Source organism: Dreissena polymorpha, chromosome 7 (genome assembly GCF_020536995.1).
Source record: "Dreissena polymorpha isolate Duluth1 chromosome 7, UMN_Dpol_1.0, whole genome shotgun sequence".
NCBI classification, from domain to species: domain Eukaryota; kingdom Metazoa; phylum Mollusca; class Bivalvia; order Myida; family Dreissenidae; genus Dreissena; species Dreissena polymorpha.
In genome coordinates, this window is record NC_068361.1 from 51784434 (window position 1) to 51799768 (window position 15335).

The window sequence follows — 15335 nt, forward strand, 5'->3', positions numbered from 1 at the left end:
TCATTGGCTGCAAACGTATTGTTTACATTTTTTTGGACAATTTGCCATATATGCGACGGCGAATTGCATCCGAAACATCCACGCTGTGACCTACTTGGCATTGAACGTTGTTCAGGGGGACAATGGGAACATACTTTTTTAATATGTTCAATTCGGGCCTCGAGCCGCTGAATAGCAGTCAAAATCTGTGATGCATACTGTGAAGCATCGTGAACATCCAAGGCGCGGACAGGGGTTGATTTGGGATTGCAAAGGATGGCCTCGTAGCGTTCTACGGCGTCGTTAACTGTGTGACAGTTGTTATCGATGCAACGGCAGTGCATATCGCCTGAAATGTGCACTCGTTATGCGATGCTATTGTTTTGTTAATAAACCCCAATCTCCATTTGTTTGCATTATTAACAGAATTTGTATTAGTGCTTCTATGAATAGATGTATATTATTTAGTTTATATTATTAACATAGTGTTTACCATTTGCTCTGTAAATAGCTGTCGCACTAAGTCTGCAAGCTTTACAACATAGACAGAAGCACACTGAGTGGTGGTAATGCGTGCATTAATATGCATAAGCTAATTAAAGTTAAATACCATTAAAACACTTGTTTGTACGTGTATTACATGTATAATATAAAATAAAAACATAAATTAAAGTATACAAGTGAATGAAAACAACGGGAAATAAACATGTTAGTTAACACATTTTAAACAAAACACTCAAACATAGGCCCGAAATAATTATGAATTATTTCCTTGGGTAATATAATTTACTCAAGTTTTCAATTGTCAATTTCATACTGGCACTGTAATAAGGTCGAATTCTACTGTCGGCAAAACAGAAAATATTTAGTTCAAAATGGCGACGTTTCGTTTTATTTCAAAAACGTCTCTATTTCAAATTTCAAATAAGAACAACTCAACCATTCAAAAACGCTTAATCTAGTACGGATATTAACATTTCACTTATAAGCCAATTATTTTGCTTTACCCACTTAAAGTCATACAGGGTCCGTTAATCGAGGTTGAAACTTCAGTGATACTATATATATATATATATATATATATATATATATATATATATATATATATATATATATCACATGATTGCATAATCCAATCAATCCATTTTTGTTGGGCAAACAACCTTAGATTAACATTATAAAGACGATGAAAACTTGTTGTTGCAATTGGTCAAAAACCCAAGCGGGCATAGGCCAGGTTATAACTAAGAACAGTCTGGAACAGTTTAAGCACCGGTCGGCAAACACATCGATAACCCGACAAAGCCCTTGCTATGGATACGTGAATCAGTCAGTCGCCATGCACAATTTATAATTGTCTGAATTCCTCTTCATCGAGCGACTCGCAACATCGGAGGACCATGGAACCGTTTGACCTGGCCTATCCCCTCTTTCTGAAAGTCAACCTCTTTTGTGGTGTTTGCGTCCTTACTCAATATCTTGTAGCGTCCATAATTTAAATACTGGTTCACTATATCGCGACCTGAAAATTGAGGAAAAAAAAGCAAATTAATGATAGTTGGGATGCAATTGGTATTAACCTTTTGCATGCTGGGAAATTTGTCGTCTGCTAAAATGTAGTCTGCAGAATTTCTAAAATTTGCATTTTCTTCGATTTTTTTTTCAAAGAATACTATCAGAATAGCAAACAGTTTTGGATCGTAAATGGGCATAAATGGGTTAAATGACGCTCCGGGATGTTTTGAGGCGGGATTTTAGTGTCCATGTTCATAGCGAACATGGCCGATTCTCGTTCACATTATTTTTTAACAAGCGTTACATATTCGTTCATATGACCGGGTCTACCAGCAACGGAAGATTGCGACAGTAGTACAGTAATGGTAGAAAATCATACATGTATTTAAAATTAAACACTCACTTTGATACAAATGCACCGCATGATTAAATGTCAACAAAAATCGGTGATAACTATTTAGTTACGAAATGCATTATAATGTGCCACTTTCAAGTTAGATGCCTGTCAACAGTAGCAGTGAACCCAAGTACTAATTATTTAAAATCATCTTGTTAGAAGGCAATGATATTTAGTGATACCGATATTTACTGATAGGGGGGGGGTTTTGTAGATTGATTAACATTCGATATTACAATACATTTAGTGTTGGTCGGATTTAAAGATAAATTGTTTGAGTTACACCAATTAGATAATTCTACTTTGTCATTAGTCATTTGTGCAACGAACATTGTCACAGTATATTTTGAATATTATTGTCAGACATGTTAAATGGCCAACATTTGATTTTAGAAAGTAAGAAAGTAATATCGTTAATGTATATACGAAAAAAATTAGGCCGATACGAAAGCCTTGGGGTTCGCCGGATTTAGTAGTTTTCAAATGATGACTATTTATCACATTTTCTCCTATTATATCGATTATATTGCATATGGATGAAGGCATTCACAGGTAAATCGTACATGAATAGTTTTTTTCCCAAATAAAATATAATGATCTACCATTTCAAATGCTTATCGCAGGTCAAGGATAACTAAACCGACAATACGCCCAAAGCAAATGGTCCGCAGTCATGATGGAACCAGTCGAATCAATATACTATTAGACTGATATAAATGATTTTGTCGGAAACCAGACTTAAAATGTATAATCATTTATGTCTTTCCAGAAACGATTCAGGTTGGTTCGCAATAGTTCGAGCAAATAGTTATATTTGATTGCGAGAATTAATAGTGACCTTTATTTGTCTAGATCGCTTTGATCTGAACCATAATTCAAATGTTTAATGTATGTTGGGAAGGAAATAAATCAGTTTATACACTTTTATTAATAATGTTGCTTCAACAGGATATAATGTTGCTTCAACAGGACAGAAAAATGTCCTGAAAAACACTACCATGTTTAATTACTTAAGGGCAATTTTTTCCAAGTATACTTTACTTAAAATTTTGTTTTTGCTATTTCATCGGAATTTTAGTTAACTATGTTGTATTTTTTCTTGAAATTTCGTAAACAATTTTAACGTTTTTATAGACCATAAATTCCATAATATATCGCTTAATAAACTACTATTGCAGCATATACGTTCACTCCCCGAATGAGTTCATAAAATGGCTCATGCATCATACAAATGCAGAACAAAGTATGTACAGATAACAGGCACTGTTTTAAACTTCTTTAAAATTTCTAAAAAAAGCAAACACAATGTTGGTTATGGAAGAACACTAGAAATCATAGCGCCACAGTAATGAAGACCTTACAGGAAATGTGTTCAAGTGTCTATAGGTGAAAAGTGTGCATCTAGTCCTGGCTCGAACCCGGGAACTTTCGCTATCATTCTTATGGCGACCCGTTAAGCTATGTCGTTATTACATTGGTTACCGGGGCACTCAACTGTTTTCTGTGACTCGAATCTAGAGGGAAAAATTCCAACTGGACTAAATAGAATATCGCGGCACCGAAAACATGCGGCATTTTCTTTGTTACCAACGCGGATTGATGTCTCGGTAGAAAACTTACCCTGATAGCGAAATATCCCAGACTTCATAACAGAACCAGCTGCACTCTTGTCCCCATCCGGAGTCATGTAACATCCTAGTTTTAACCGTTCCTTAACCTTCGACCTAGCATTAAACGCATTATATACAAACCTTTTCTGAGGAAAAGTGATCAGAAATGAATATGCAAACCTTCGTCGGTTTCTTCCGTGACGGGTTCCACTCGTACCAGGTTTGGATACATTAGACTCTGCAGCATTAGCACCAGCTGCAGAGAAAATATGAATTTAAATAACATTAAAGTAATATAATATGTGTCGTGTTATCAGAAAACTGGGCATAATGTATGTGCGTAAAGTGTCATCCCAGATTAGCCTGTGCATTCCGTACAGGCTAATCAGGGACGACACTTTCCGCCTGAACTTGATTTTCGGTAAGGAGGGACATCCTTGAAACTTAAAATACCATAAAAGCGGAAAGTGCCGTCCCTGATTAGCCTGTGCGGACTGCACAGGCTAATCTGGGACGACTCTTTACGCACAAGAATTATGCCCAGTTTTCTCAGAGCACGACCCAGTTATAAACGTATCGAACTACAATAAAATATTGTGAGAAGCCGTCTTCCCATGCTTTGGAAAATAAAATTATGTTCATTTTTATGCGATATAAAAACTGTGGCGATGTATTTTTGCATATACATGCCAATGATTTTAAATATTACTCCAGACACTAAAAACGCATCCGGAAGTGGCATCATACTATGATAGACTTTGTCATACAGACCTGTTTGCCCTGCTCGTTGCCGACAAGATTAAAACCGAAGATGTGAATTGCAGACTCAAGTGGGCTCAGTTTGCTAATGAGACCTGCCATTGCCCTCCAAAATCTGTAACGGATATACATAGTTAACTCTTAATTTTTCAAAGTGCATTTATTTTGACATTAATCACATTCACATTATGATCACGAGTTTCGGCAGAGTATTGTCTTATGAGATCTACACATAGCTCTTTGTCATTGTGGCCAACGGTGATGCTTCTCTTTGTACTTGTGTGTGATATTGTGTATTGTATGAAGAGAATCACTTTTCTAATTTTGCGCTTTTATGTGCATTATACGCTTTCAATGAAAATTAGCAAAATTCGCTATAGTTGACAGAGAATAATGTATTTATTTAAGCATGGAGACGATGGATATTTGAATAAATATGAACTGTCTATCTGTCTGTCTGTCTGTCTGTCTGTCTGTCTGTCTGTCTGTCTGTCTGTCTGTCTGTCTGTCTGTCTGTCTGTCTGTCTGTCTGTCTGTCTGTCTGTCTGTCTGTCTGTCTGTCTGTCTGTCTGTCTGTCTGTATGTGCGTCCATCCGTCCGTCCCTCCGTCCGTCTGACTGTCTGTCTGTCTGTCTGTCTGTCTGTCTGTCTGTCTGTCTGTCTGTCTGTCTGTCTGTCTGTCTGTCTGTCTGTCTGTCTGTCTGTCTGTCTGTCTGCCTGTCTGCCTGTCTGTTTTTGCGGAAAAAATAACTGTTCTTGCATAGAACAGCCAGAATCGCTCTCACGAATTCGATATTTGGTTTTATTTCGGAAAGATTCTAAGTTGAGAAACAAGGTTATACATGCCTGGTATTCGTTATGTGTAACTGAACCAATTGTAATATGTTTTAAATTATCTTTGATATATTTTGATCAATAATATTTATTATCCCGAAAACTATGGATTGAGAATATGATAGAAAACCGCTGGTCTTTTATTGAAGTCAAGTGGTCAATTGCTTACTTAAAACGGGACAATACATACAGCAAAGCAATAAAAACATTTAAATTGGAGCCGAGTTCAATAAAAAGAATTGCGGATTTAAAACATATTACATGCAACCAATGTGTGCCAATTACTGATTCGTAATTTTTACCCCACGACAGGTCTATAGGACGGCTTATGAAGCTTCTGTGGCGTGACTGCGTAGTTCCGCAGCAAATAAATGTAACCAGGGCCGCCCTGAATATAAAGTGCGAGGTTTGAGCGCAGTGACATGGTTACATGGACGTGTCGTTCGACTCGTTCCGCATCAAATGAATGTTACCAGGGCCGCCTTGATTTTAAACTACTAGGTTTGAGCGCGGTGACATGGTAACATGGACGTGTCGTTTAGCAACAAAAAACAATTAAACAGAATCACCATGAATATATCTTACGAGGTTTGAGATCAGTGGCACCAGTACCCAGCGAACAAATATCACCAGGACCGCATCGAATATACAAGATGATGAATTGAGAAGGTACTTTACATTTATCAATTGATAAAGCTATACAATGTAATAATCGTTTTTATTAAAATAAAGCATTTATCAGAATTATACACAAATAACCTTTCATTTGGAACGTGTGTATACAAATATTCAAAAATAAAACGAACAATATAAACGAACTCAATACGTGCAATATATTATAAACAATAAACACTGATCTTATAATATGAAAATTAATTGTTTTTGAAGAAGGGCATCGGTCTGTTAAGACAAAACCTACACAACATGGCTTATCGAATAAGGAAAAAGATATTATAGCGAAAATATAACATACTGTTTTTCAAGATGACGTATACAGCTAGTTTTATAATTTCTACAATTAAGACGCTACACTTTATACCTGACATAGCACCATAATTGACCGCGCTTTGCAGTTCTTCTTGAATTCATCCAGACGTCTTGTTATTGCATCTATGATAGGACAAGGTAGCTTTAATAATGGTGAGGTTAATAATATTTATTTTTATAATATATTTTAATAGGTTTTTATAATATATTAAAACAACTAGAACTCAGGGTTGAATATGCGATAACGTAATGCGATACGTATAAGTATTATGAATACTGTTGATATGATGTTACTTTTGTACTTTTTTTATAATAATTCATACATTCAAGGTATGTTATGAATTCATATTAATTAATTTAAACGTATACGTGTGTCGAATAATTAGTATAGTTTGAAATTTTAACAACGTTACCTAGAAGTTCTGTGAACGAGTTGGAATCGAAATCCTGAAAAATAAGTTCGAGACAAGCATTACATACATGTATATACCATATACAATTAAACGTGTACAAGTGTCGTCAATAGAAAGGGAATCAATGTGGTAGGACAACTAACACGGGGATGAATACAGATCCTTCCAGTGCGCCTAAGGGTGTTTTGTATTAACTCGAATGAAGTATGCAATCACGTGTTTTTGTTTACCAGTATGATGATAATAATGCCGATCCATAATAACGCAAAATAATTAGGCGATCTCTCTTGGGAATAACTTTTTATTGCGAATATGTCATAGTAACTACAACGGTTTACGCAAGTCCGACGGACCGGAGTTGTTGAATATTATTCGGGCGACTAGAAATGAATACATTGTAGTGTCAGACAAATGGATTTTCCGTCTGTTTATATGAAATCATAATGAGTCGGCTAGTGGTTTAAATATAATTACAATGAAAACTGAATACATAATAACAGCCAACTGCATAATATAATCCTTGCCTTTTGGTCTATTGGCAAGAACTTCCTGTGCACTGGATTATACTTTCAAGATACGAAGGTAAATATAATACCAGGCTTATTTCATTGCAATTAACACCACCACATCATCAACAACAAAACGTGAATGGATCATGTTTAACCCATTTATGCCTAGCGTCTAGAAGAAAAGCCTTGGTAAAAAGCGCAGACCCTGATGAAACGCCGAATCATGTGGCGTCTCATCATGGTCTGCGCTGTTTGCTTAAAGGAATATCTGTAAGAAATATTCTAAATATAGAAATAAATATTCAAGACATCCCTAATTTTGGAAATAAATTGATACAATTTAGAAGGATGGGAGAGTCCACTAGGCATAAATGGGTTAAATAATAAATATTTTACTAACGAATAATGAGCAGCGTGAGTTTCCTGGATAGATACATACGTATAAAACTGGTATGACATCGTCCTTGTAAATCTTCGTCAGCAGATGGCATTTTGGTATCTTCGAAGATATTAACTGAAAATAGAATGTTAAAGCCTGCACTTATTAAAACAATTGAAGCAAACTGTCTAAGTTAGCGATGGGAATCTTATTATTTAAACCTGATATATTTACAGTATTGAAACGCGGAATTTGAGTTTGTTTGTTATTTTGTTGTTGCATTGTGCGTGTGTTTGTTTGGAGGATATGGGGGGCGGGGCGCTTCGTTAAAACGAGCTTATAATGATACAATTTAAATAAAATGCAAATAAACGTATGTATTATTTATTAACTATAAATCTTTGACATCTAAGAGTTTCTAACACGAAATGATGGTGGTAACTGGGAAGTACAAAGGTTCAAAGAGGGGGGGGGGGAGCTGTCTGTTGAACCAAATTCCTGAATGTAATAAAATTTACGAACTACAACTCTTGGAGGACGAAAGTTGTCTCCCGTGTGCATCTGTTCAACGTGCTGCGCGGCGCGAAATTTCTTCTGGTCAAGCTCAACCTGAAACTCGTGCTCTGGCTGACGAAGGTTTTCGCCTTTCGTAAAATGAAGAAGACAACATTCAACGTATTACCGATTTTAATTTCGGAATTAAAGAAAAGATAGGCAAAAAAACAACGAAAAATTAAAACGCTGATATCGTTACAAAACCGTTTGCGAGCAAATGAAGCAAAATACAAATTTATTCTGCAACTAATGTGTGTTATATTAACCCATTTATGCCTAGTGGACTCTCCCATCCTTCTAAATTGGATCATTTTTTTCCAAAATTAGGGGTGTTTAGTATAGTTATTTCTATATTTAGAATAGTTCTTACAGAAATTCCTTTAAGCAAACAGCGCAGACCCAGATGAGACGCTAGGCTTTTTTTCTAGACGCTAGGCATAAATGGGTTTACTTGAATTTCAAAGTATGTTGATGTACAATAAAAATAACATTATGGTTAAAACATAAGTGATGTACTTTTGAAATGACACATTTATAGTGTCCCAATACTGAAATCCGCTAAAAGTCTCAACAGAAATATTACCATAGTTCCATGCAAGATAGGCGTCCCTAGTCGCCGGTGTCGGCGGGTTTTCCCAGAGCTCCCGACGCCGCGGCTCCATTACCGGCTGCTGACGCGTTAGATCTAGCCAGGAGGGGTTGTTGTTAGGGAGGGGGCCGGGACCCGGGGGACGGGGATCAGGCTTCTTTGTGGTAATCACCGGCGGCAGGAGGATCGGACCGCGCTGTCGCTTTTCTTTCTGCTGAGCACTGTGCACCAATATAGTGGAACTCTTTTTTTAACCCGTTCATGCCTAGTGGACTCTCCCATCCTCTTAAATTGGATCAATTCATTTCCAAAAAAGGAAATGACTAGTATATTTATTTCTATATTAAGAAATAGAACAGAAATTCCTTTAAGCAAACAGCGCAGACCCTGATAAGACACCGCATCATGCGGCGTCTCATCTGGGTCTATGCTGTTTGCCAAGGCGTTTTTTTCTCGACGCTAGGCATAAATGGGTTAATATCATGCGTTCGTTCAATCAATAAAGCCGATTATCATTTACATGTACATTGACATTTCAATGCCTGTCTTTATTTTGCATTTCAGAAATCTCGGCATTCTAAAATCCATATAATCGCGTCAATGCAATTAATAAATGTACTACTTATCTGTTAGTGGTTATGATATTCACAACGCAATAGGGCAACATGACTAACTGACATAAGTTAAAAATACGTAAATTGTGGTGAGTGTTTGTGTTTGGTTAATTCCCTGCATTGTTTATAAAAATGTCGAACTGAAAATTTCAATCAGCATTTTGACAAATGACACTGAACCGACAGTAACGGACATACATTGTCTCTGGATTATTGATTTTCCTCTGCGCCTCTTGGTACTTCCGCTCCGCAGGTCCCTATGACGCCATTTATGACGCGATGTTCGAGACCCTCTGATTCCAGCACTTCCCGCACACGACTCGGCATCATGAAGTCTGTTATTATATATATATATATATATAAACCATATAAAACATAACATGTATGATTGAACGATGGTTGGCAACACTCATAATTTCTTTATTTAGCAGTTTTGTTTATCAGATGCATCATAGTAAATAATGGAACATAATGGATATGTCACATGTTGTGGTATTAAAATATATGAGCCTCGTTCGGGGAAAACATTGCTGAAAGCATGTGCGAAAATATCGTTCCAGATAAGCATGTACAGTCTAAACATGCGAATCATAGAAGCCACATTCTGCGTTATTTTTGTTCTTTAAACGGCAGTCACTCCGTAACGAAAAATCAAGGAAAGGCAGAAAGTGGCGTCCATGTTTATTATGTCTGGACTACACGGGCTAATCAAGGACGACACTTGACGCTCGAGCATTAAACCCCGTTTTCACAGAACGATATTCATGTGTGTAAATTTAAACTCCAATATCCAAATCTGAAAATTCTTCTTTAAACCATTTTCGCAGTAAAGGGAATTGTTCACATATTTTGGTACTTTGAAGTTCGTTATTGCTATATTGATAAATGAAAACATTGGAACTAAAGAGCTTCCGGATAAAAACAAGAATACAATTTTAAAAAGCCAACACAAATAAAGTTGTGTGCTTTATGAACTGATTCAGGATTAAAAAGTTATCGCCCTAACAACTCGGCCATTTGGACCATTACATTATGTAATGCATTTTAATATTTTTATACGATATCAACGTATAACATAAAATATCAACCGAAACACTCAAAAATAGTCGATCGCTTCGCGTTTGTAACGCTTTATACTTGAATCCATTTCTAATGATGATAACTCATCAACAATAATGTATTTTCTATGTAATGCGCCAAAAGATTAAGTTTACTCCCTGATGTCATGTGGTCTTTTATTTATTTTTTCGGCAAACATGTCTTGTCCAGGTTTTCGCCTAAATTGACATTTATCAACAGCCAATTAAATGTTAGTAGAAATTAAGCGCCAGTAGACCCGAGTTCATTACTGGAATTTTCGCATTTGATAAAATACCTCAACTTATCAAACTAGAAAAACATTCGTCCTTGCCTTTAAAAGTGTTTAATTTAATTATGAAAAACTTGTTAACTTTGTATGTTCTGCAGTGTAGCGTAAAGGATGTACGTCGTTGGGAAATATCCACTCTTTTTAGTACATTTGACACATAGACACACTTTTGGTTTGTGCGACTTGTACGAGTAGACGGGTTGGTATCGGATTTCTACTAAGAATCACTTACGGTAATGTTGTCAAAATGTCAATACCGCATAATTATTTGGTTTAACTACATGTTTGCAAAAACAATGTAATTAATCTTCTTAGAAACGTATTAAATGTAAATATCCATTTGAAATTTAAAATAAAGATTTGAAACAGGCATATTTACAAACCATATTCTGATGTTGATACAGGAGCACTTTTGGAGTGGCTGAACTAATATTTAATTAATATCTTGAACGCTTTAAGTTGTCTGGTTGAACAGGCGATTGATAAATAGAGTGATAACCACATCTTCATCTCCAAGATTATTTGTCGTTGGGCTATAACATTCTCGTACTATGGTCTGAGATGAGCTTGTAAACTATTACCATCTTCAATAAAATGTATGTACATGTATATACATTTATAATGCGGATAAGAAATGTTCACAAAAAGCATTCCCGCCAATAGTCATAACTCTTTAATCTTATTGACTTTAGTGACTATTGTTTTTAACAAACACATAACAAATAAACATCAACGCCGTTCATCCTTTTAAAAGTAGTTGTCTGTCGAATCTCTAACCAAGGAGCTGATTTTTTTTTCATTTCGACAATCTGTGAACGAATTCCTTTAGAGAAAAGTGCAATAAACGGCTTTACAAAAACGACAATTATTTGCTGCGTTAAATAGAATTGGAACGCGATGATTGGACAATTTTTAATTGTGTGCTCGATAACCTGTGTTGTGTCTATAGGGATGCAAACTTTTACAGAAAAACACAAACAAACTCATTAGTTCTGCTTACTCGCACTTGTTCATGCGTTTAAGTTAAGTGTTGCATCGACACTAGTGTAAGAACCAATATTAGTATTGATAATGTAGGAACATAATAGCGCGTTACTGATGCTTTTAAAGTTTAAACACACGTTGACAGCCCCGTTATCATGAAGAGTTCGGACGTACCTAAAGTTGTAATCTGGAACTCCACAACCTCGAAAAAACTTCGTTTGCGTAATTACAATCAATGCTGACTATACAAATGTATATGTGCACCAGTGGTTAATTCAGATAATTATAGGATATGATATGTGAAGTTTTTTATTGTATGGGTGAACTTGGTTTGTTTCCCAACATTTATTAGTTTTTAACCACAGAATCAAGATGATTTTGGTGTTAGTCTAATCTATAATTTACTAACCGGTATCAAACGTATCTTCTCGCGACGGCAACTTCCGCAGAGGCGGTAATAACGTCTGCTGCGGCAGACGATCCAGGTTCGGTATTGAATCCAGACGCCATCTTGATTTCCCAGTTGTCGTCTGCTTCGCTACTTTGAGAATCGGATATGTTCGACTGTATTCGACCGGCGGCTTATGAAATCGCAGCTGTTCAAAGTCCGTCTTGTTTGGCGTCAAGATGAAATTGTCCGGAAATGTCCGGTATTCCGTAATGTCCGAATAACGTAATCTGCGAATTGTTTTTCCGTGCATAAGTTCAGATGATTCATTGACTCTTTCTTTTAATAACACGTTCGTAATTTGTAATCACAAACTACATTGTCCTTTTTACTAGTGCCTTCCCATTATGTATAAAATCGTTATGTTCATTTTAAGATAGTTTAAATGAGTATTTTCTGTGGGTGTTTTCGACGGCTGGAAAAATAAAATAACATAAAAAATATTTCAAATGTTCTAATATTATTGCCATAGCCAGCGGTCATTTTTAACTTAATAAAGCAGCAATTTGCCATCACACGTAGTATTCATTCAAGCAACTCTGGAATATCACTACACGTAATATTCATTCAAACAATTCTGGATTATCACAGGACATATTAGACATACTCAGGACATATTTGAAAAAACACGTTCGTAAATTTGTCAAAATGTATAAAAAATCAAACAACTGAATTATTTTCATTACAAAATATAAGTTTCATGTTTACTTTTGTCTTATTAAAAAGCCATTATAGAGAACCGTTCTTAAATGACGAATTTCATTATTTTCAAAAGTGTGTTTATTAACAGAAAATCATTTTATTTCTTCACATTCATTTAATTTTCTGTGTAGATCTAATATTAAAGTGTATACACCTATCTTAAATAATAATTGTAAAATAAGATGATTTAAAAAAAAACTTGCATATATATTACCTCAATTTATAAATCCGAACGTTTTCGTCGTTTTATTGTTTAATTTATATACGTAATATCCAATTATCAACACATATCTAAAACGAAATAAGCAATCGAGGTGTTCAAGTTTTACTTACAAAAACAGACGCGTTTTGGTGTTAAAGCCAAAATTCGTTTATAGAAGACATCAAACACTCTTCTTTGCCCTTGACTTTTGTCTATAACCAGGCCTGCTTTCATACAGTCAAACGCTCGCTAACAATCCAATCAAAAAAGGTGTCGACAGCTGAAATGAAATATTCATGGACAGTGTAAGCAAACAATAGACATTCGGTTACTGTTACTTCGTAAGGAATTCATTGCCAGTGCGTTTAAAGGCACACTTTCACTGTATAACGAATTCTGTTTGACAGTACGATAGGTTGATAACGTCAAGAGCACATAAATAGGTTTTTAAGAAGTTATAAAATGTTAAACGCGTTTCTAAACATTGCAAACGCAATAGAATTTAAATATTCACGAGTTAAGAGCGTCTCAAATATAGCTTTGAACATACTAAGGCGTAATTCTTATTTGCGTACACTATGAAATTTAAAAAAGGATTAACTTAACCAAAACACGCTATGAAAGTGTCGATTAATCTAGCCGGACGAACCGACAAAATGCCGATGGAGTTAAAAGAAAAAATCCGCGATTCAAATTCTTAAAATCGCACCTGAAAAACATCAGCAGTGAAGAAAATACAATTTAGTCCAATTGTGACGGCGTACAGAAATAGAGCTTTAAATTCAAATTAATAAAAAATATCAAGAATAATCCAGAAAAATATAAATATAGATTATTTTCTAAAATAATGATATTGAAACCGGTCTATGTGTTAAAGAAGTAGTGGACATTCGAATTTAATTGACAAATAAAGTCTTACAATCAAATTTTCTGAAACGAAAGAAAATTGAGAACTACACGGCAAACAAACCCGAATGACTTTCATTTCAAACTCCAGCACTAGCTGCCACATTCACACACATCTATTTAGTGTGTGGTCCGTGTGCTCAATTCTAAAAAAGTGTTCTTAGTGAGATTTAATTGGCTTGCTTATATACAAGACACGATGACAAAATAAATAACCGTGTTCTTTTATGATATTTTTAAAAGCCATTTCCGACGATATAATAAAGTATTGTGGGCTACTATACTGAATGAAGTTGTTAAAAGCCATGCCTACTGACAAAATAAATAACTGTGTACTTTTATATTTAACTAGGTTGTAAGAGCGATTTGAGGCAACAAAGTAAATAACAGTGGTCTTTTAAATGAATATTTCTCATCCATGGTTTCAAAACGCATTTGTTTGCTTTTACATGTGCGCTACAGTAATGTAAAGTATACGATTAACAAGTTTTTAACTAGTTTTTTTTCTCAGTTACTTAATCTCGATATGGTAAAAACGAGTGTCTAAAAAACATTTCGGCTAGTTTCTTTCTAACTAATAAGTGATATGTTTTATATGTATATGGATAATTTTTCTGATTGACCACTAGGTTCTAAGATATTCAAATACAATACTCTGTTGATTATCATGCGTTAAAATAGATATGAAAAAAGAAGTTTCGCATTCAAATCAATGGCCTTCAAAATTCTCGACGCACAGCATGGGGGTTATAAGTAAGTCAGAGCATGTTTCTTATTGAGAATAGTCCAGTATAACTACTAAATTTAATGGGCATGAATATTATTGAGCGGATCCGTGGTATGCTAGTGGTAACACTCTCAAAACTTAGTGGTCGCAGGTTTGGTCGCCCGCTCAACACTTTATTCCTAAGTCCTTCGCATGAGATGTTCAACAGATGTGCAAGGTCGCCGTGGCGTAATGAATATGGTGTCCGCCTAGCGACCGGCTGGTCAAGGGTTCGATCCCCATAGTGGGAGCTTTAGATCTTCCCAATTGACACCAAGTACTGGTTTTAGGCTCAGAAAACGGACTAGAGAGCGTTGCAAATAAGCCTTAGGCTTTCTATGCAATCAAGCTAAAATAAATAGGTTTAAACTAAACAGATGTTCAGTGTTGGATGTTTCACACCGTGCGCTATAAGACTCGGCAACGGTCTGTCTTCCGTATATCCTTATTATATCAGACTAACCCAACTAGCATGTCTTCTTGGTGCGATAGTCATATGTGAGAATCGCGGTGCACTAGATAAAAATCGACTCACACACACTTGATTATTAAAGCATTGGATCAAATCAGATGTGCCAGTCACTTCCACTTTTATAAAGGAACGGTATCTTGAATTATTTACAAAAAACAAAACCATGAAATGTACAACATATATGGACACAAATCTTGACGCGTTGACATATATCCATTAAATCTCCTCTAAATCTGTTAAAAGCCTTAAACACAAACTTATGATCTCAAAAGTATCACTTCGTTATCTGCAAATTTACCCAAGTGACGTTACCGAGATGATATATTTCTTCAGTGTCATCTTTGAT

At 35.6% G+C, this 15335-nt stretch overlaps 1 protein-coding gene across 1 annotated transcript; it reads right to left on the reverse strand.

The window, feature by feature from the left end:
• Positions 1-599: 599 nt before the first annotated feature.
• Positions 600-13222, reverse strand: LOC127838464 (NMDA receptor synaptonuclear signaling and neuronal migration factor-like). Its single transcript, XM_052366248.1, has 12 exons — positions 12977-13222; positions 11903-12356; positions 9339-9475; positions 8521-8747; positions 7905-8026; positions 7443-7517; positions 6495-6528; positions 6134-6204; positions 5397-5482; positions 4273-4375; positions 3682-3757; positions 600-1501 (listed from the first exon to the last, which is right to left on the reverse strand). The coding sequence occupies exons 4-12, from the start codon at positions 8597-8599 to the stop codon at positions 1350-1352; spliced, it is 798 nt and encodes a 265-aa protein (XP_052222208.1). The 5' UTR covers positions 8600-8747; positions 9339-9475; positions 11903-12356; positions 12977-13222; the 3' UTR covers positions 600-1349.
• Between the last annotated feature and the right edge of the window lie 2113 nt (positions 13223-15335).